General features: G+C 47.1%; 1 protein-coding gene across 1 annotated transcript; it reads left to right on the forward strand.

The window, feature by feature from the left end:
- LOC149366852 (decapping and exoribonuclease protein-like) lies at positions 1–20,997 on the forward strand. The gene is made up of 6 exons (XM_089571982.1): positions 1–359; positions 4,957–5,186; positions 7,934–8,156; positions 13,924–14,065; positions 16,618–16,697; positions 20,549–20,997. The coding sequence occupies exons 1-6, from the start codon at positions 1–3 to the stop codon at positions 20,670–20,672; spliced, it is 1,158 nt and encodes a 385-aa protein (XP_089428108.1). The 3' UTR covers positions 20,673–20,997.
- Positions 20,998–23,288: the final 2,291 nt, after the last annotated feature.

A 23,288-nucleotide genomic window follows, 5' to 3' on the forward strand; every position in this document is an offset into this window, starting at 1 on the left:
ATGGCTGGTCCCGACCAGGACGTTTCAGACCCGTGCTTTATCTTGAGCGAAAAAGTTGATCCTTCCGACCGCGAGTACCCCAACTTCAGCGAGCCTCAGGAGATCGGCAACTTCTCAGTAGGTGCAGAGCGTGAGTACATCGACGGACCCGAGAAGTTGAAGTTCCTGAGGATGCCGGACGCCAAGGACTACCTGGGGTGGAACCTGTACCGCGACTACGATGCGGCAGTTCATCGGAATCGCTCGATACACGAGAAGCTGGATAACCTGCTTCACTGGATCGTCCGTAACATGGACAAGTTCCCTCAGGACCCGGCCGCGCAGCCCTCGAGCGAGCTTCCGCGCGCCGGACTTCAAAGGCAAGTATTAGCTTATGTCCTACGGTTGTTCTCGGCCTCTGCAGAGCTAGAAACTGTAGCTGACATCACTGGCGCGTTCGAGCAGCCCGAGTCGCTTGGGTGTGCCAGCGTTTTTGCTACTGTTTTTTAGTACTAGCTGTTACGGCGAAGCTTCCCGGCAAACACGCAGTAGTGTGTGTTGCCAAAAGAACGATGCTTTAAGCTCGACTTCGCGCGGCTCGCCAGAAGTCTCTCACAGCGTGGCACCTCGGTCGTGCAGTTCGGTCAGGCCGTACCCTCGGTGACGGCGCAATTTTGAGCTTTATTATTTGGGTTGTTTTTCGTCCCAGTTTGTTCTCTGCGCGAGCATGCAGCGTTTCTTCGAAGCTCCGCGTAACGTCGTAGAAAGGTGACGTTAATCTCTGTTTCGTTGCCTTTCCAGCTAGCGAGATTGAATGATATCTACGCAATGGTTGCGTCACACTAAAGCGGTAACCACGTGTCGTTGAGCCGTTGTCGTTGCGCAACTATGCCAAATGTTGAAGGGCATTCAACTTTCAACCTTTCAAAAGCTAACCATCTCGCACACCAGTTCGTGCTGTGCGACCAGAACAATCATCTCAATATGCAGCATGATAGGGCTGAACAAGGCAGAAATCATGAGTACTCGCCCCCACAGCAAGGAGCACTTTCACTGTACAAATACTTCAATCGATTCTATATCGACATACTGTAGATGAATTTCCGATTAAAAATTTTTAGCCGGCGCACTAAGCTATATGTTGTGAGTTTGAGGTTGCAAATCTGGATGCTGGGAGCGTGGTCGCCCTGCCTCTTACACGGCACCCCTCAAAGGAACCATGCTTGCCTTCAAAAACACATTAAATCATTCCGCTTGCATAGGATTCTACAGCACGCTGGCCCGCACACAATACAAAATGAGGGGTGCAAGTTGTTTGTCATGTCATTCTCGCGAGTTCTTAGTCAGAACTGTGGCACCCTCTAAGGCTTTAGGAGAGACGAGGGCAGTTTCAATGTTGTTCGTTTCAATGCAACAAATTGCAAAACTAAGCGTTTCGCGCCGACAAAACCCACTGATTCTATTTGGAATCATGCTTATGGAGGACCGCCGGAAATTGTCTTCTAATCTTTTAGAATGATCCTCCTTCTACAATGGTAGTCTCTGGATATCAGTTTGTTACATTTAACTCTTTTAATTAGGACCAGAAAGGGTTAAACAAGCCCCTCTGCTGCAGACTGTCCTCGCTTCGTGAGGGGCAGGGTAGCTTTCCAGAAGAGCCCGTTGTGCGGACCTCCGGTGGTTGCCTAGCGACGGAGGCGCGTTGCCCTCTTTATGTTTCTGTGCACGTGATGCTCTGGGCATTGCCAGCTCTGTCGTCTACGAAGTGCGTGCCTTGGCTGTGCGCGACGATGTGGTGTAAAAATCATAGCGCTGCCTCGCTTCATCGTGATGGCACACGCAACACGATAACCTTCAGTGGTCTTCCGTAAATGTAGCGGCCGAATTTAAAATTTACCCGTATCTTTCGAGGCGCTCGTTTTTGTTGTTTAATAGTTCAGTCTAACAGCGAGTGACTTGCGCTGGCAATGACTTGCTGTGTTCCGTTTTTCCTTTGAACGAGCACAGTGCCGAGGCTCAAGCTGCATATGCCTCACAGTGTGTCTCTGTTCTGGCTATTTTTTGGAAGTGGGCGAGGACTAGTTTCTAGAAAGCTTCGATTTGCGACGTTTTCTATTTCTGTCAGGTGTGTCAGGAGCTTCACAATTCTTCAAAAACAGCGGGTAATTGATGCGAAGGGCCAGAAATAATTACGGCTGTTTCGTCCGCGGGCTGTAGGAATTTTGCTATAGCGGCTCTTCTCAGTTGGTCTGGGTCCACTCCGCACTTGCTAATATCGCCTAAGAACTACAGCTCCTCTTAGGTGAAGCAGCATTTTTTTTCCTTCACGGTGAGCCCAGAAGACTTTATTGAGTCAGGCATTTTCTTTAGCCTCTTTAGGTGTTGTCGAAGCTTGACGCGAAGACCACGACGTGATCAGGGAGGTTGATTTGTCGCTCGAAGCTTACAAATACTGTGACCATGGCTCGCAGAAAAGTTGCAGGTGTGGAGGAAAGTCTAAATGGCATCAGCTTGACAAAGAAAAACAGCGCAAACTTCACACGGACACAGAGAGTGAAGGCGAGACACTGGCACTAACAACTTACGCCGTTTTCCTTTGTGATAAACAGCAAACTAGTTCAAGATGTGTTATTCATGTTGATCACCCTGAACTGAAAGAGGCCGTCCGGCGTGATAAAGGCTCTCTTCTTTCGATCGCTTTCGTCGACTTCGATATGCTAGTTGCCACTCTTGAGATCCACCGACAAAAAGTACTCGGCTTTGCTGAGTCGGTCCAGCGTGTCTTTGATACGAGGGAACGATGCCACATCTTTCTTCTTTATCTTGTTCAAAGGACGCTAATCGGCACACAACCGGAGTGTACAATCTTTCTTCTTGACCACAACAGCTGACGCCCATATGCTCGCTGATGGCTGGCTGACGTCGACTCGCAATATTTCTTCGATTTAATCCCCAATGACATCGCGTTCTTGTGCAGACACTTGATAGTAACTTTGAAGTACAAGTCATCCATCTGAGCTGACAGGGATTTCTGCGCAAATTTAAAAACATTATGGTCTAATCCATGCTACGCGTAGATTACCCCACAGAGGGAATGCATGCGTATGGTTCAATTGTTTCATCTTATCGAACTCAAGAGGCGCCCACATGCTTTGCGATGCCATCGCACTGTAAAGAAATCCGGATGGCCAATATAGATCCGGAGCCCTCTACTGCGGCGTTCCTCATAGCCTATGTATCGCTTCGGGACGTCAAACCCTACATTTCACAGTTCGCATACAAAAGGAAAAACGTAAGGAATCTCGTCAGTGATGACAGTTTTCTGTATGCTGTTTTCGCTACGTCTGTAAGCACCGGAATGGCAGCAGCGACGGCGTAGCGTGTAGGACTTGTCTACTTAGGATCCTGGTCTGTTAACGGCTGGAGCATTTGTTTTCAATTTCACTTCCTTTTGAATAGTGTCACGCGTTCCAGGTTAGGTCGGTCTGGCGAACGCGAAGAATGATGACGCCAGCATTGGTACAAGCATGTTTACATATATTTCTGCACGTGACGAGCCAACAAGGCATACAAAAGCTAACACACACGCAGCGAACAAGCGTGGATCAAGATCATGCAAACGTGGACAAAACCGCAAGAAGGAAACAACGAATGCGTGCTCGAAGGCAACAGAGAATGCATCACAAACAAAGCCAATGTGTGCGTTCCAAAATTATATAACGCTGAGACGTTTTCAAGTAGTATCTTTGGCCACTTCATCAGGATACGGCGCAATAATGGTGCAATCACAAGTTTTATTAGTGTTAGCTCGACTGGTCGCATTTGGAGTCTCCGAGTTATTCTGATTCCACGGGTAGAATCCAAGATGGCGGCCTCCGTAGCAACGACATTTATTAGAGTATTATGCGTTATAACACAAGCACCATAACCACTGAGCCACCGCGGCGGTTTGCATTATAACGCAAGCCGCCGCGGTGGCTCAGTGGTTATGGTGCTCGGCTGCTGGCCCAAAAGACGCGGGTTCGATCCCGGCCGCGGCGGCTATAATTTCTTTGGAGGAGAAATTCTAGAGGCCCGTATACTGTGCGATGTCAGTGCACGTTAAAGAACCCCAGGTGGTCGAAGTTACCGGAGCCCTTCACTACGGCGTCTCTCATAGCCTGAGTCACTTTGGGACGTTAAACCCCATAAATCAAACCGTTATAACGCAAATCGTAACTCAGTGGTTGCCATAGAAACCAATGTGGCTATACAACAGAATTGAATAACAGGCGGCTGCGTGATGTCCGAGCTCCCCGACTCGAAGCTAAGTTATCTTGATCCAGTATATATATCCCTGTTTAGTAGGCGTCAAAGTCGGACCCGTTATTGCCGATATTCGGGTAAAATTTGCGTACCAACCATTTGCCGCGGAAGTTCCAGACGGTGTTATACGATTCAGCGTTTTGTACAGCATAAACTTACTACTTAAGTTAGAGCCTAGCTTTTGTCTATAGATAGTCTATAGAATATGAATAGAAAGAATTATGTATAGGAGCCGCCGCGGTGGCTCAGTGGCTATGGTGCTCGGCTGCTGTCCCGAAAGACGCGGGTTCGATCCCGGCCGCGGCGGTTGAATTTCTTTGGAGGAGAAATTCGAGGCCCGTGTACTGTGCGATGTCATTGCACGTTACAGAACCCCAGGTGGTCGAAATTTCCGGAGCCCTCCACTACGGCGTCTCTCATAGCCTTAGTCGCTTTGGGACGTTAAACCCCATAAACCAACCAATTATCTATAGGAAGGTAATTATCTACAAGAACTCTATAAACTGTCTACAGACCATTTTTATAAGCTTGGTTTGGTTTATTGGGGTTTAACGCCCCGGAGCAACTCAGGCTGAGCGACGCCGTAGTGAAGGGCTCTGGAAATTTCGACCACCTGAGGTTTACTTTGTATAGTGCACTTTAGTGTTAATTAACCAAGCAATCGTCATGCAGCCTATCCACGGACTTTATCTGCAACCGGGGCGCACTGAGGCGGCTGGTGTTAACCTACTGCCTCCCCGAGAAGCAGTGGTCACTGGCCGCCTGCCGCTTCCGAGGCACCATCTACCTGTGTGCCTACGAGGCGACGGACGAGGAAGAGCTGCGCACCTGGGAGGAGGGTGACAGGAATAGCAACCTCATGCGCTTCGCGGGGTACAAGTTTCAGCAGCTCATGGTCAGCGGTGAGTGAAGCGCCCATGTCCCCCTCCGCCACACCCCCCTTTTCTTTATTCATATTGCAGCCAAGAAACGCACACACGGAGAAAGAACACGCAAAAAACACAGACGAACGATGCACTCACAACTGGTTTACTACGAAAAGATTTCGAGCTTAAAAAGGATGTCAGGCTTAGCTTGGTTAAGCCAAGAATGCGTTGCATATTGCGCGGTCTTTTTGCGCGAGGTATTGCTTGGCGGCACTCGATTTTCTCAGCAGCTTTTCCTCCGTGACGTATGGATGGATGGATGGATGGATAGGAGCGCCCCCTTTGAAACGGGGTGGTGGCAACCGCCACCATGCTCAGCCGTCTTTTTCTTTTCTTTTTCTTTCTTTTTTCTTTTTTTGTTTTTTTGTTTTGGTTTTCTTTTTATTTTTACTGTGTTTGCAATTCTCACCAAGAATCGCCATCATCTTTACCTACGGTTTTTCCTCCGGCTGTCGTGACGTCACGTCACGTGGTTTGGTGGCTGCTCGGCCGCGCCCAAGGGCTGAACTGAGTGATTGCAATATGCTACGCATAAAAGGCTCACGCATCTGCGCACTACAGAAAGAAAGCCATAACAACCTCGTGCCAAGGAACATCAGAAACATCTTAACATATGAAGCTTTTAAAATGAACCCTCACTTCATTCTCCCTTTCATTGTGAACAAGGCTCCCGTAGCTGAGCCAAAACGTCTCTTTTTGTTCTTGTTCGTGTTTAACTATTGGTCGGCGCTTGTTATTTCCCGCCATCTTAACATATAGCCACAAAACGGTCGAATTCAGACGCGTACAAAAAAAACGGAAGCATTACTGATGCAGCAGTCTGCTCTTTTCTTTCCTGGAGGCCTTTCACAAAGAAAAGACCAGATTGGTGCATTAGTGATGCATCCGTTATTTTGTCCGCTTCGGAATTCAACCTTTTTTGCGGCAATATGATATGTTTCTGATGTTCCTTAGCACGTGGTTGTTATGGTTTTCTTTCTGTAGTGCGCAGATGCGTAAGCCTTTTTAAGCTCGAAATGTTTTCGTAGTAAACCAGTTGTGAGAGCAGCGATCGTGCGTGTTTTTTGCGCGTTCCTCCTCTGTGTGCTTGTGTTTCTTCGCTGCAATATGAATCAAGAACGTTACCAACTTGCCCAAAAACGTGTTTTACCCCTTTTCTTGCCCCTCACCTTTGAATTCAGGTGACGCTGGTGAGGCAGTGTCACGCAACACGATTTTATAAGTGCGTGCTATGTGTGATCTTGCAGCGCGAAAGCTCTACTACACGAAGTACAACTTCTGATTTAGCTCTGGTTCGTCGCTGTGACCTTCAAAGCCTAGCAAGGTGAAACTAGGACTTCTATATAAGTATGACATGAGGTATATCTAAAGACCAACTAGTATGACCACTGGCCAATGGTAATGGGATCTTTGACCTTGATCGTTAGCGCTGATATTCGCATCGTAGCAATGACATCATACCATTCAGTGTAAATACCGCCACCTTTGCTTTAGCTCGTCTACTCGATTGAGCCGGGTTGAACCTCGGCCAATTTTTTAGAGCTATTGCACTGTGTCAGCAAGACTGGGGCCCGCCTTCTCTCTTGCCTGTTGTCGTCCGTCGTTTTCCTGCGCCGATGTTTTCCTTTAGATATATTGCACGGTGTTTAGTTGAAAGATGGGGGGGGGGGGGGGGGGGGGGGCGGTGACGTATATCTATCCGCGGTGGCACGTCTAGCCGCGATGGGTCAGTGGTTATGGCGTTCGGCTGCTGACCCGTAGGATGCGGGTTCGATCCCGGCCACGGCGGTCTCATTTCGATGGAGGCGAAATTCTAGGGGTCCTTGTACTGCGCGATTTTAGTGCACGTTAAAGAACCCAATGTGGTCGAAATTTCTGGAGCCCTTCACTACGGCGTCTCTCATAGGCTGTGTCACTTTTGGACGCCAAACCCCAATAAAACCTAAACCAAATACCAAACCAAACTTAAGTCTAAACCTACGTTTGCAGCCTTAGCACATGCCATAGTTGACGGCTATTGACTAATTTATAAATTTAAACTGTAAATTATGGTATTTAGCCTTCTGAAGCAGGGCATGCACTGTGAGGGACGCCGTAGTGGAGGGCACCGGATTAATTTAGACCGCCTTAGGTTCTTCAACGCGTGCCGCATTGCACAGCCCACGGGCATTTTTTCATTTCGCCTCTCTCAAAATACGGACGCCGTGGCCGGGATCGAACCCGTGACCTTGGATTCTGCAGACGAACGCCAAAGCTACTGAGCCACTATATCAGGTAGATTAATTTTTCTGTCCTTGGATTCAGGTGTTTCTGCATTTTGCCTGCATCCCCATGCGGCAGCTGCATCTACGGACCCGCCCGTAAAGTGGGGCTGCGCAGCCCTACTGAAAGTGTCCATATGACTACTTCCATAATTCCATTCGTTTCCATGGAGTCGGTATGGAGCATATGGAGTCGATATGGACTACATCGAAGCGCAAGTGGAAACTTACGGACTGCGTATATAAAGCCATGTAGACTGTGTGGAACTCGTATATATGTTACGTGGAATGTTTGTGGACTCCGTAAAGACAGGATATGGATCACCATACGTATTTCTCTGTCTTATGGACTCCATGTTGCCATAATTCCGTACGAGCGGCTCATATGGAACGTTTTAGTAGGAAGCCGAATGCCACGGTTATGAGCTCTAACGTCTTCATGGTTTCACGTGCATGACGCAGAGAAGCCTGGCGTTGCTCCAAACGTGGAAGCCGAGGTGAACGAGCGTGAAGCGTTCTGCGTGGTGGTGCGGAGACAGCTGGAATCTCACTCGCTCGTCTTCGACTCCGAGGTGGACGCCATCGATCCCGAAAAGCCTCATCCAGAGGGCTCCACGGCCTCCTACGTCCAGCTCAAAAGCGCCCGACAAGACCAAACCCCGAGCAAGAAGGAGAAGTTTCTCAGGTCCGTGCTAGCTGAGTGTTCTCACTGTTTTTCCGCTCATTATTGTGCCGGGCTAGTTTATATTTGTTCGCGGATATACTCTTCTGGCATTGCCACGCTTCTAGGGACTAGTTTGATGGACGGCGCAAAACTGCCCATAGGGTATAATCATGGCCTTGTTCTTCGGAGGCATCGCCATAAACTTTCTTCTTAAGGAACTGGTACTCGCTCCCTGCTCAATCAACAAAATTTTCAAGGCTCCGTTAGGTCATTTGAGGCATGTTATAAAGGAAACAAACTGCCGCGGTAGCTCAGTGTTTATGGCGCTCGGCTGCTGACCCAAAAGACGCGGGTTCGATCCCGGCCTCGGCGGTCGCATTTCGATAGAGGCGAAAATGCTGGATGCCCGTGTACTGTGCGATGTCAGTGCAAGTTAAATAACCCCAGGTGGTCGAAATTTCTGAAGCCTTTGACTACGGCGCCCCTCATAGCCTGAGTCGCTTTGGGACGTTAATCCCCCTTAAGCCATAAACTATAAACTGTCAACAATCTCAGTCTCCATTTCGCCCATTCAATGCATGGGGGAGTGTTTTTATTATAATGTTTGCAATATCGTCGCTGCATCATATGAGGCAGCACCGCTGGCAACGCATACGAGTTTGTTTTGAGTGCACCTATGTAATCGGAACTATATAAATATCTGAAGAACAACAGGTTATACAAAACATTTCTGCGCTCAAAGTGGGGTAAAAAGCATCAACATCAGCTTGCTACGCATATGCTACTGACCTCCAAAAATTAGTCCTATATAGCTTAATAACAGAATAATCCGTCTTAGATCTAAACATCCCATACTGATATTGTTGTTCTTGTGGAATTCCCCTCGATTTTTCATAGCAACCGAAGCGCACACAACAGGTACTTGCAAATCTATAGATTTCCTTGATGTTCGCGCATGCTTTCACTACATGAATTAGAATCCGAACTAACACGTCTCGTTCGTGGTGGTTCGAATGCTCTAGATTTGGTACTACCACTTATCCTGGAAGCCTACCCTCCGCATGCAATTTAATTCACATTTATAATCGCAAAGTTATTCAATTTTTTTGGTTTGTCCTCGAATTGCGGCACACATTTATCAATGCTTCAGAACATCAGGGTGGGATGGATAAGGCTAATTTTCGAACAATAGCTGAACAAATGCTGGAAAACACGGACAACCCACTCTCAGCACCCGTTTCAAAAATTTAAAATTTGACCAGGTGAGAGTCGGCGCTTGTGCTTAGTGCACGTTGCATTTGTCTATCGGTCCGTTTATGCTCTTTATCGGAGCAAATATCAAAGATATGCGCCTTCTGAGCGGAGCGACTGCGGTGCGGTTAGCATCTGTATGGAAAACTTCCTGCCTGAGTTTGTCTGAACTCCACCGCCGTTCTGTTAAGGGGGGACGAGGGTCTTAAAACTAAATTTTTTGTTTATGGCTACAATCTGATGAAATTTTGCACACAGATGCGGTTTTCTCTTCTGATTCCAAATATGTAATCATAATTGAGCTGGTGGTCTTAGATCTTACAAAGTCTAGAATGTAATAGGTAATTTCTTACGCAGCTTTCATGAACTTTCTCATTGCATTTTATTGCTTTTATTTACACGAATTGATAGCCAGAGAGTTCCCATACCCAATGACATTCTTTGTTTTTCTCTAAAGGCATGTCATCCTGACATACTATGTCAAGATTAAGAGGTCGCAGTATTTTACACTGCAACTCGTTAAGCTAATTATAAATTTCTATTTATACGTGGCCTAAACAAAAAAAGTAAGAATGTCATCGGGTATGAGAATTTGCTGGCTATCAATTCATGTAATTAAAACCAACAAAATGCAATGAGAAAGTTAATTAAGGCTGCGTAAGATATTACCTAATTACACTCTAAAATTTAAGATAACTTTTGATCTAAGACCACCAACTCAATTATGACTACATTTTTGAAATCAGAAGAGAAAAACACATCTGTGTGCAAAATATCATGACATTCGATCCACAAATAAAAAGGTCAGTTTTAAGACACTCGTCCCCCCTTAATGGCAGTAGGCTCTTATTTGCAAACAAGGTCACTGAGCTAGCTAATACGCCGAGCTAGCTATCCAACAAAAGCGGTGGTTCACAAACAGGTTGAACAAGATAGAAAGCATTCTTCGAGTTTCGAAATTCACTCAAAGCCCCTGCGCGTGGAACGGTAATTTTGCTATCAAAAAGGCTCGAGGGCTGCGCGTTGCAAGCCCACGTTAAAAAGACCCCCAAGAACAATTCCATTCGAAGTTTCTAAGTAAAAATCAATACTATACGCTTTGCTGGTATGGTGAGGTTTGTACGGCTGTCGAAGACTCGGTTATCGCTGAGAAAATTGTATTTAAAAATTTCTCTCGCCCCTCATTTCAAATCTTGATTCGTACAACAATAAGGACTCTGTCACCACCATTTTGAAGTAAATGGTGACATAGCATAGCCTCAGGGATCCTCGTCATAAGATTTTTATCTGCGAACGCGCTTTACTTGCGAAATTGGCCGTTGGTAGCGACACCTGTATTTTTGGTCTTTTCTGGCTTATAATAGCTGTTTTAGATTAGTCGTCTTTTTGACTAGATCACGGCAATTCATGCATAGACTCTAAACTTCAGTTTGTACTCGGTGTCACTTTAAAGAATGGCAGAGGTCTGAAGACCTGCTGACGTTCACACTAGCGGGAAAACGTGCGCAGACCGCTGGCGGCAAAACGAGCGGCGCAAAAGGGGCGGCCATACTGGCGGCGAAGAGCACGCGAAAGCTCTGCATGTCAAACCCGTCGAGGTCTCTGCTTCTGGAGGAGAGTGCGCAGCTCTTCCGTCGCCTTTGGAAAGTAGTTAGTTTTGATAGGAGCCAAGAGGTGGCGCCACTGACGCTCCCCACGTCCATACTGGAAAAGGCAGATCAGGAAAGAATTTTTCTATGATAACTCAAGAGGCAGTGCCCTGCTTTTTGAAGCTAGGTCAGGGTGTCTTAGAACGCGCAGCTACAAAAAGAAATTTAACGAAGAAGATGACACATGTGCCGTGTGTGGTAGATTTGTGGAAACAATTGAACACCTCATAATCAAATGTGATGGTATCCATCCGGATGTCGATGCAGGCGCAGTCACTCTTCCTGAGGCCCTACGGTTTAAAGATAACAATGGTCATGCAAATAAATCTGCAGTGGAAGTTAGCAAAAAGCGATTGGAGGATTTGTGGCTGAAAAGCACAGATGTGGCATAACGTTAGAATTGTAGGGAACTGTAGATAAAGATGAAGGCGTTTCTTAAAGGGATACTGAGGCGGTTTTCGAATCAGCTAACCTTCTAGGGTTTTGAAGTACTGTCATTGCTGATCACGTCTGTGAAATTGTTTTTTAGATTTTGGCTAAAACAGTGCCGCAATCACCAATTAAAAATGTGATGTTTAAATTTCCCGCGCCCCGCGCAAGCGCAGGAGAGGGGAACAGCGGAGAGGGAAACCTAGTCCATGTCGGCCAGCGTGACGTCATGTTGAGGAGCCGGGGATGCTTCGGCGCACCCGAGCGCGCTTTCAGCGCGCGTTGTTTCTCGTGCTGCATGCGTTGTTCCTCGTACTGCGTGCGTTGTGACGTACAAAGCGCGTCAGCCGACCTTGAGAATCAGATTCAACAGGTACTACTCTGCGTTCGTGTCCACGAACAACTACGGCCGCGACTGTGTCGTCTTCCACTGTTTTCCGCAAGATCACAAGCTCGCAGCGCAACCTCTCGCTGCTGTGACGAAGAATTCAAGCCGACTAAAGCAAGCTTACTCTGCTCGAAACACTTTCGTAAGAGCGGCTACAGGCAGAGCTTGTCCTAGTGAGATCTCTGGAGAGTTCTGTCGAAAAGCCGCGGCTGAACCGTGACACAGTTCCATTGATTTTCTCGCGCATAAGAGGCGTGTCACCATTCCGAAGAAGCGCCTCTTTTAAAAGTAGAAACATGCTCACTTAGCCCCTGAAGAAACCTTATAGAGGCTTAAGCATGTGTCGCTCTCCTCAGCTTAGGTGCGGCCAGACCACCTGAGACGTGCTCAGCAAGGCTCGGTTAGTGATTTTATACTCGGTTCGACGTGTCCAAGCAAGCAAGCAAGCAAGCAGAGCAAAGCACAATAAAGCAAAGCAACCCTACTGAAAAAAGTTTTATGAGGCAATAAACTCATACAGTTTATCATACAAATGTCATAGACTTATCATACAAATCACATAAAATTATCATTCAAATGTCATTCATTTCTGTGAAATCTTACAGTCATCATAGAGATATCATAGAATATCATACAATCTATGCAATTCGTATGATATTCTATGATATCTCAATGTTGACTGTATGATTTCACAGAAATGAATGACATTTGAATGATAATTTTATGTGATTTGTATGAGAACTCTATGACATTTGTATGATAATCTGTATGAGTTTATTGCCTCATAAAACTTTTGCCAGCATCGAAGCTCTTCATATGCGGCATCTCGTTTAATCCTAGCTAAGCAATTAAAATGAAAGCGTTCGACGTTGATTTCGGATGCAAATTTATGAGAGAAATGAATGCCAACCGAGTTTTTGCAAAAAAACACCGCAACCTTACTCGGTTTCTTCATCAAGTTGTGGCAGCGGGCGAGTTGCAGCTAGCTTGGCTTTTAAACACACATATAGTTGGCAACTACTTCACTGAACCTAAACTGCAAATCTAGGAAGGGCGAACGTTTCCGAGGCAGCGATTAATATTTTCTGGCATCTGCTGAACGCGCCAGGAGTGAAGCGTATTTGTGCGCGTATTTGGCTTAGTTTCCAGCGCACCATGATTGCGTCACTATCTTGTGGTCGCATGCCTCGCAGTACTTGGCCACTGCGCTTCGCTAATTTTGACACCAACTTTGTGCTCCTTCATCGTTTACTTGAAATACTTTCTTGCCCCAACCTGCAACGCCGGGTACTGAGAACGGGATTTTTTGTACACAGTGCTTTGGGCCTTTTCTTTAGGATGACGCTCTTCCGGGCGAGCCAGGAGGCGTCCGGTGGTGGTAATTGACTTGAGTATTGTTCGCACCCCTTCCTTTCCGAGAATACGAGCCAAGGTTGTGCTGGCACCTTTTACGCAAGGTCTGCATCGCGTCTTTGACGCTGGCGTATGTTTGTGCTAGGCATAGAATTTTTTGCTTGTGTCTTTTTTGGTTTCAGGCGATACGTGGAATGAGCAAACTGTAGTATCCTTTTCTTCGGTGGTCAGTAAAAAAAAATACTCGCCGTATTCGCTTTTACAACGACACGGAAAGCTGCGATCTGCCCTCAACGCAGCGCCGGATCCGCATCGGCAGCTTCTCCAGTCCTCAAAGTGACGTCACGACCTCTCTTGACCAATCACGGGCGGCGGCGCGGCCCGCGGCGTGCCCCGCGGCACAGGCCGCATATTTCGGCTAAAAAAGGCAATTCGCGCTTGTTTTTGCCTTATTTGGATGCGATATTCCAGTATACAGCATGAAAAACTATAGGATGCCGCTGCCAGCCCGATTTTCAGAAAAAGTGCTTCAGTCTCCCTTTAATGAGAATTGCCAACACAGTAAACAAAAAAATAATAAAGAAAGAAAAGCTGAGCATGGTGGCAATTGCCACCACCCCGTTTCAAAGGGGGCGCTCCTATCCATCCATCCATCCATCAACGTGACTAAGTATGGCGCCCCTTATAGCGCATGTGTCACTTAATTCACAATTCGCAGGTACACGCCGCCCAGGTGGTGGGCACAGTCGTTCCTGGTCGGCATCCCGCGGTTGATTTGCGGTTTCCGCAATAAAGATGGCTGCATGATCAAACTGGAGGACATCGACGTCAGCGAGATTGAGCGCGAAGCCAAGGATAAGGTTGGTGGTGCGCCACTAGCTGGTGTGCCGCTTTTCATTGACCCTCTCAGAATCATGACCCTGTGTACTGCCTGCATTTCTCTCCCTGATTCTTTTCTTCCCTTATAACACCAAGAGCCAGGTAAGCTCCATTACGGGAAAGGCCTCACTTTCACTTTCTCACTAGATCCACGGCTACGGCTTAGTCAATACATTCGGCGAGAGCCTTCATGTTCATTTCTCTCTCCAAGACATCGTCCTCTCATTTCCTTTCTTCCGTTCTTCTTTCCCTCGTCGTCTTTTCTTCTGTCTTCGCCCCTTGGATTGGCTTGGAGCAGTGCGAAAAGCCACAACGGCTTTAACCACACGGAAGATCAATTTGGGATCTTTAAAACTGCTCTCGCCGTAGAAGTTTGAACCACGGGGATAGAACTCAAGCAGTTCGTGGAATTCACCAGGCATGCACACACCAGTTTAAGGGGACCTTCCAACAAGCGCTGTCTCGGCGTGGCCATTGCCCTGGCTCGCCGTGTCACGTTTATGGCGGTGAGGAAAGTGCGACAACCCAGAACTGATTTGCAACAGTCCAGAGAGGAGGATTTTTCGGCATCTGTGTGTACACGGTGGAGGGGTCTATAGGTTCCTGCAGCCTGTGCGAACGCCACATATTGGCACTGGAAGCTGTAAGGACAGACAAGATCGACGAGTGTAGCTAGTGCAAGGCTGTTTAACTTGAACCAGAACCACCATCCAAAAGTAAGGTGTAAAGTTCGGACGAAAAAAAAACTGCTTTGCCATGCAGAGGAAAATTTCAGTTCAGTACTTCAGACTTTGGGGCCAGTCATGAAGGGCCAATGGGGCTTGCAAACTATGGCTAATGTCAGTTATTCGCACGCCAGTGCGTTTAACAATCGGGCTTATATTCCATTTGTTCCTTGTACTTTCTACCCACTGTCTTTTCTCGTACCAACGCCCCTAGTTCGTGTTACTACTGGAAACAATTACCCGTTGTTGAAAGGCCTTTGTTGGGGCTGCAACCACAGCAGAACCTTCGTGATTCGAAGTGCGTCGAACCTTGCAAAATATTCAAATTGGACAGACTTTTTTTAATTAGCCGAAGCTGAAGCAAACGAAAACTAGGGCATGAAATGCTCTTCAATCGCTTGCTGTACTTGAGCGTTGAAATCATTGCACTCAACAAAGCTGCGTTTGACGTTTAGCAGTTAACTCCTCCTGCGCTCTAAACATGAATTAGCCTATATGAGAGTAAAAAAAAAAAAATAGTAAGCTGTTTTCTAGCGCCCTACCTTTAAGGGGCAAGGTATGTTGCCCATGTCCCGAGGTAGACTTCGATCACTAAATATGCGGAATGCTTACCATTGGCAGCGGAGGCATATTATCGCCGCAAAGCTTATTAGTCTGATGCAGTTATCAATGGGAAGAGACTTCTAAACGCGTAACTCGTGGTCGTGAGGTTAGCAAATAGATGAGATTGAAACCTGGTTTAAAATATTCTTAACTGCTAGAACTTGGCATAATTTGAGGCGGGAATTTATTTGCGTCGTGAACCTTAAGTGTTCTGTGCTTTTAGTGGTGGAAATCTACCTCGAGGTTTGGGCAGAATACCCCCCCCCCCCCCTCCTCAAAAAAAGGAGCGTTCTAGAGGCCAGCTGAATCTTTCAATTCCTATCGGCTGATTAGTGTTTAGAGTGCACAGCAGGAGATCTCGTTGTGGTCGCCGCGTCAGGGTCGCTTGCTCAAAAACCAAACACCCCGTATTTGACACCTGCAGAACATAGCTGCGCACTCGTTCAATGTAACTTAGTTACTAGGATAGCTTTTTGTTTTCGCTGGCACTTTTCTAGAGCCCCGTGTACTGTGCGCATTAAGGGTACGTTAAAGAACCCCAGGTGGTCGAAATTTCCGGAGCTCTTCACTACCGCGTCCTGCATAGCATGAGTCGCTTCGGGACGTTAAGCCAAAACCAAACCAGACAAACTTTTTATGCGAAGCGTACTACTTTAGCTACCACTTCAGCCCTTCACCGTGGTTGTGCGCCTCCAAATCACGTGATACATGACGTCACACCACGTGACACGATGACGTCACGACAGTGAAGAAACGGGGGCCCACCTTGCGCCGTCGCTGTGGTTGTGCGCCTCCAAATTACGCGACACGATGATGCTTCGCATTCTCCAGGTTTAACCAAGTTAAGCCTGAGCCATTTTTTTTTTGCTATGTGCACGCCAAAGCCGGAGCTAAAACCAAACACGTCACGTTAGGGGTGTGATGTTCACGAGGAGTGATGACACGAATGTATTAGAGGACGTATGAGTTGGTTCAGCTGACAGTACACGTGCACTGCACCATATGACCTGTCAGGGAAAGATAATCCCTGCCACAGAAATGCTTTGCTCTAAGCGATCATAGATGACGAAATATATAGAAGAAATAAAGTTTGATGCCGCACACTTTTTTGTCTTCTCAATAATTGGACATTAGGTCATAAACATTTTTTCCTGTCCTGCGAAGTCTGAACTGACAATTTTATTGCATCCCCCCTGCAGGGAGAGTGGTCTGGGTCAGTGTGCATGGACACCTGTGATCAGCTGCTGTCCTTCATCAAGGAGAACGTCAAAGAGGACGACCCACGGTCAGTCCGCTCTTGCTGTTTTTCTCATTATTGCTCACACTTGGCACTGTTGCAGCTTGCATGTGCATGCAATCTTCGGCAGCATTCCAGACATAAAATTCCAGGGGTGCATTCAAGTCTGCTTAGGTGCAGTAATGCGCAAGCATTTCTCTTACTGTTGCCGATTATGTTGCTGCGTGTTCTCTTCTTTATGCCTTCGCCGTTTCTATGTCGTGTTTTCTCTCTAACTTCGGTTATACCGCATCCGAAGACGTGGGTCCCGTTGCTAGAGCGTCTAGTAAGCACACCAAAGTATTAATTACTTGAGATAAGAATTAGCTAAACCTTGAATTAGTGAATTAGTTCTCAAATTAATCGATAATTTAATAGAATTGAATTTTAATTACCGAATCAGGTAAAGAATTTTAGGAATATATATTTCTTAATTATATCGAAACTACCGCTGAATCCATGAAGTAATTTAGTAGTTTCATTATTCAGTTTGGCTAAATAGTTATTTGTCTAATTAACCATTTTGGTCACTTAACTGAACATTCGATTAACTGCCGATTCATTTTAGAAGTAATCGACGAATTCAACTATTTTATTACTTCGTCCAATTAACTATTACACATTTATTTAATCAATTCGGGACTTAATTATCTATTCATGCTCATTAGATAATTATTTAATCTACTTTTATTCATTACCCCTACAATGGATGACTTACAGTTCGTGAGGACGCGCTCTGCCGACAGGTTCTGTACATGCCACTCATTAGGCAAGAAATGCTGTGGCATTAAAATGCATCGCTGACACTACGGCGGTGCAGATTAGAGCGCTGAACCAAGTATCCCATGTAGCTCCCGGCATGTGGCCGAGGCTCTACACTTAAGACAAGGCTTAGGTTTCACATTCAAGGCGTGATTAATAAGTGAAGTGACCCGCGTTATTGCTGCATACAGAAAGAGGGAGAAACGGAGCATAGGAAGGACATGCATCGACACAGCATTTCATGACTGTATCTTCCTGCTTCACTTTTTCTGTTTCTGTATGTTGCTTTCCTTAAAGGGTTGATGTGGAGCCGCCTAAACTACTACTAACTTAGAGAGACATACTTCATCATTTAGCCGCCGCGGTGGCTAGGTGGTTATAGTGCTCGGCTGTTTACCCGAAAGGCACGGGTTCGATACCGGCAGCGGAGGTCGAATTTCGATGGGGGCGAAATTCTAGAGGCCCGTGTGCTGTGCGATGTCAGTGCACGTTAAAGAACCCCGGGTGGTCGGAATTATTCCGGAGCCCTTCACTATGGCATCTCTCATAGACTGAGTTTCTTTTGGGACGTTAAACCCCATAGACCAACCAACTGTGTTTAGTCATTAATGGACACGTTTTCACTATCAGCAGCAGCAGCCGAACTGCGCCTACTACGGGGCAAAGTTTTCTCCCATATACCGCCAGTTATTCTTGTCCTGTGCCAGCTGTGGCCACCCTACCCCTGCAAATTCTTAATCACATCTTCTAACGTAACTTTCTGCCGCCCTTGATTTCTGCCGCCCTTTCTGCCACCCTTGATGGCTATGGTTTCTTTGGTTCAAAGCAAACGTTTCTGCGTTAGAAATTAACCACCGCTGTAGATGACATCATTGTCCACCCCCGCGCCAAGCTGCGGAGAACCTGAATGCAGTCGCGGCTTTATTCGGCTATTTCGTCCCCATCTCAAATAATAGCACGAAAAGACTTCGCATGCGTTACCTGCAAGTTTCACTCATTCGGCCCTTCGAGCCTCGTCGTATTCTAAAATCTGCAGTAGCCTTTTATTCTTAGCTTGCGAAACTGGTCATCATTAAAAGGCAGCCCGTAACCTTGACGTATGCTTACAACAGCTACGAGTGGTGATAGAGAGAGAGAGAGAAAAGGACGGAAAGGCAGGGAGGTTAACCAGGCGATGCCCAGTTGGCTACCCTACACTTGGGGAGGGGAACAAAGGGGAAAAAAGGAAAAAGAGCGGCAAGGAAATGAGTTTTCTAAGTGTCCAGCGACCACCATGTCACAGGGACAGAGGGCGCGCACTGAAAACTTAAAGATTATAGGCGGGAATGCAACCCCGAGTCCCTTAAGAAAGTCAGGAGCGCTTTCACCGCTTTCCGTTGTCTGGAAGGTTGAGCCCAAGGCCCCAGAACGTTAGACTCTGTTAAAGGACGCGAGTCCAAGCGGAGCAGAGAAACACTTAGGACACCGCGCTCTCGCTCAAAACGAGGGCAGTCACAGAGGAGGTGGCTGATCGTTTCGTCACAACCGCACTGGTCACACGCAGGAGAGTCAGCCATTGTGATCAGATGGGAATAGGCGTTTGTGAACGCCACTCCCAGCCACAGGCGGCACAACAGCGTAGTATCACCGCGGGGGAGGCCGAGTGGTATGTGATGTTGGAGCAGGAGGTTGAAGTGATGCGAGCGGGGTGACCAACCTCCAGGGGCAGACCACGACGTTACAGTCAGGTTTCGGGCGAGCAGTTGAAGGTGCCTTGCTGCGTCAGCTCTTGTCAGTGGTATGCGGACAGTGTTGGTTGTATCGTGAGCCGATCGAGCAGCATCGTCAGCTAAGGCGTTACCAACAATGCCGCTATGGCCTGGTACCCACTGGAAGATGATTTCATGATCTTGTTCGATTGCCTGGTGGTGCAGATATCGTATCTCCGCTGTAAGTTGCTCATGGTCGCTATGTCTCAAGGAAGATTGAAGACATTGTAGGGCAGCTTTTGAATCACAGAAAACAGCCCATTTTTGAGGTGATTGTTGTGAGATATACTGTACTGCCGCAAGAAGCGCAGCCAACTCTGCTCCAGTAGAGGTAGTCCGATGCGAAATTAGTTGGTGAATTTGAGTCTGTCGCGCAGGAACGACCACAGCGCAAGCAGAACTAGTAGAGGTTACTGATCCATCCGTATAGACGTGAGTGCGGTCCGAATATTCGAAGTGGAGCATGGACAGTGTCAGTTGCTTAATGGCTGGCGTCGATAAATTTGACTTCTTCGCTATCCCCGGAATAGCAAGGCGCACACATGGGAGCCGCATACACCACAGTGGAGAGGGAGGTAGTGCTGCCGGGGTGAACTGTTGTGGGATCGACGACTGTTGCGTCGTTATCACCTTTGCAAATGCAGAATGTGGTCTCTGCAGTGGCAGAGGCGCAAGGTGATGCTGTGGAATCCTTGAGATATGACGTATGTGCATTCGCAAGCAGTCTAGGACAATATAAGTAGAGATCGGGTGGTCTTTGGCGAGTGCAATGCTACGAGTGGTGATAAGTAGCAAAGAATAGAGCATGAGAAGCCCCATGGAGAAATGGAGGGCCAGAGTTTTATGAGGTCGTGCGGTTGTGGACTGTGTTTCGGCTTTGATGCAGCATCAAGTTTCACTCTGTTTTGAGGGATATTTACATCGGCAGCAGATTGCTGCAAAGCAGTGACACCATTAATGCTCGTACTCTTGCGACAATGCGAGTTTAAGGTAAATGGGAATCTCTAAAAACGGAAAAGATACTCCTGGACTGTGTTTCACCCTAGGGTCAAAAGAGACAGCAGCAGCTGAAAACCCTCCCTAGCCGCATGTCTCGTGCAGTTTGGTGAAGGCAGCAGCACTAAAGCGGACGCAGGCTCAGCTGGTGCCAAGCCAGCGATCAGCTCTTACAACACGGGAGTTTAAATTTTTGGGTACTAAGGGACTATTTCCTCGGAGAAAGTTTTAGTGCAACTCTGGCTGTAAGGAGCACTCACAAGACGACTGCCCAGAGTGAATGTCGGGTGCTATCGGAAACTCTTCGTCTGCTCATACCAACTGACTGTCGTTGGTCATGCCTGACTCTTGCAGGGTGGTCTACCTGTTCCAGTACGAAAAGGATCCGCAGTGCAAGGTAGTCTGCAAGCGCCCCGAGAATCCCGAAGTGTATAACGTGCTTCCCGACTGGTACCTGCAAACATTCGATTGCATGTGACACATCCCTTCGTGTGATACATCGCGCATGTGACATTTCATGTGACACAGCTTTGCATTCCTGCTTTTAAGAAAGAGGGTTTTTAAACGAGCGTTTTCTTATTTAAGCCACAATCACGAAATTTTTAGGAAGCATTTTTGAGCGCCGAGTGCCAATATGCCATTTTAATTTTATATCAATCAAGCCATTCTTCACTTTTGTGGTATTTTATGTCAGCTTTTTTCGGAAACTTATCAAAATTTCCGTCGCAGGGTACTTGCTAAAATGCATGCAGTAAGGTTTTCCTGATATCGTCACGTGGTGATGCAAATGGGGTAGCGTTATATAGTCCTGCTATCATAAAGCTGCAGCGAAATGCAGCTTTATCAGAATTATAGGGAATGGAAGTTCCCACTTAAGAAATGGATGAAAACAGTTAGTACCATGAAAACAGTTAGTACCTGGCACAGTTTTGCGCCAGGAGCACTTAAGGTCGGTCTTGTGCAGAGGTCATTAAGTTACCGAAAGAGTGGTACGAAATAGACAAGCCGTAATAGAATCTGCTTGAAGCACTCTCCTGCTCACCAACTTGTTTGCATTCACATTCGTGCTGTTGTCGCTACAGAACATTTGTATGCGTGAAGTCACCTAGTTCTTCCTCTATGTGCACCCCTTCAAAGCGGCGATACTGGGACGTCGTTTTTGAGACGCTATAACTCCTCGCAAATAAACCAAATGTTAATCTCTGGAACGAAAATCTCTCGATCACAAAAGTGAGTGAAAATGAAACGAAACGAAAGTGAATTTTTCTCTACGATCATATGGACCTTTGATATTTATCTGCAGTCAGCGGCGCCACTCAAAACTACTGGTGTGCGAAGCTGAATGAAATAGCCTCTTACTCAAGAACAACTTCGCACTGTGCAGCGCTCAATGTTTTATTCCATTTGTATTTGGGCTTTTTAACTGAAATAAAAGCTGTATTAAAGCATGAAGTTGCCTGCTGTTTCATGTTGGGAAGAGCAAACCAGACTTGTCAAGGGCGTAGGTTAGCAGACGTGGTGTTATCGGTGAATAGTGATGTCTTAGTCACGTTGGCCAGCGTTCAACCATTTTACACTGCAATTGCTTTGGAAACTCACAGGGACTGCACAAAGGACACATTTAGTATTTGGGGTAAATGCTGAAAGCCGCCGTGGTGGCTCAGTTATTAAGGTTCTGTTCTGAGCGCTGTTGTGTCCCCTTCTTGTTCTGTGCCGTCTTTGCGCTGTAATAATGAATGATTGTATTATGTATTAAGGTTCTGTGCTGCTGACCCGAAAGACGCGTGTTCGATCAAGGCCGCGGTGGTCGTACAGCCTTTGTCAAAAGTTTGGAGCCCAGGGGGTTTTCTTTTGAGCCACACTGTGTCGTTCTTAATGAATCTCTAGCGCTCCAAATTTCCGGGAGATGAGAAGATTTCTGGTACTGCGTCCTGCAATAGCTAGGACTTCCATGAATGCTCTTGGAGTCCCAATATAAAGCTTGGAAGTGAACCCCCTGGGCTCTAAACGTTTGAGAAAGTCTGTACCTTAATGGAGAACTGTTCGAGGCCCGTATACTGTGCGTTGTTGGTGCACGTTAAGGAACCCCAGGTGGTCGAAATTATCCGGAGCCCTCCACTATGGCGTCCCTCATAGCACGAGTCTCTTTGGGATCTTACACCCCATAAATCAAATGCTAACTAAATTAAATGCGAACTCAGTATTGTCTCTTTTTTTTGCAGCAAGTAAGAGCCTCTTAAATGAGCAGTGGCCGCATAGTGAACAAGCTTGACTGTACAGTTGCATCTTCGCAACAGATGCCAGCTTAGACTGAGCGCTATCTAGTCCACACCCCACCCCCTCACCCAAGTATATATTATAATTTCATTCGAGTTGCATCTCGCTGCAGGAACAAGGTTTCCGAAAAAAATAGTGCTATATCCATTTCGTCCCCTTAATGAACCATTGATGCATCATATGGAATAAATGCTATGAGCAGCCGACGAGAAACCGGCACCTGGCGGATGCGGGTCTTTCGCCGAGCAATACATCGTGATGTGGGTAGATAAAAAGCATTGAGACCTGAAAAATCGCAGCTGCAGCTAACTGCCCTTGCAAGCCTTCTCTTAATAAGGCGTTCGCGTTTCGGTTCCCGAAGCCTCCCTCCGTTTCCTGTGCTGAGCTGAGTGCTGTTCAGGAGGCGCTTTGCTCTGAGGCCGCCATTCCCACGCTTGCTACAGCCTGCATTGTCACCCGCAACGAGGCCCCTCAAGTAACGGGCCTACTCTGACGCGTCAGTCGTAGTCCGGAAATGGGCCAAAACATCCATAGTCTGGCAACACGAATCCCGCAGCCAATTCGTATCGAATGGATCCCATGTGACCTCCTGAGCTTCCCAAGCCATGCATGTTCTGTGACACGCCAAGCGATACCAATCACGTCATTGCCTCGGTTCCTGCATCCAGATGATTCCACCCCGGTTTTATCTAGAAATGAGCCGCACACGTGCTCTCATCCCTCCGTGAGTGGTAATACCTCCCCCCTCCCCCACCTCCGCGGTCTTACCCGCTCAGAGGAGGTTGCGCTCTGGAGTGTCCGGGTCGCGTGTTCGCCA

Source organism: Amblyomma mixtum, chromosome 1 (genome assembly GCF_055824585.1).
Source record: "Amblyomma mixtum isolate Tamu chromosome 1, ASM5582458v1, whole genome shotgun sequence".
Taxonomy (NCBI): Eukaryota; Metazoa; Arthropoda; class Arachnida; order Ixodida; family Ixodidae; genus Amblyomma; species Amblyomma mixtum.

Excerpts from the sequence above, each read along its gene's own strand:
- LOC149366852 (XM_089571982.1), top strand. The coding sequence starts at position 1 with ATGGCTGGTCCCGACCAGGACGTTTCAGACCCGTGCTTTATCTTGAGC. Across the intron at positions 5,187-7,933 it reads TCAGCAGCTCATGGTCAGCG|AGAAGCCTGGCGTTGCTCCA; the intron begins GTGAGTGAAGCG and ends TGCATGACGCAG. Across the intron at positions 16,698-20,548 it reads GTCAAAGAGGACGACCCACG|GGTGGTCTACCTGTTCCAGT; the intron begins GTCAGTCCGCTC and ends TGACTCTTGCAG.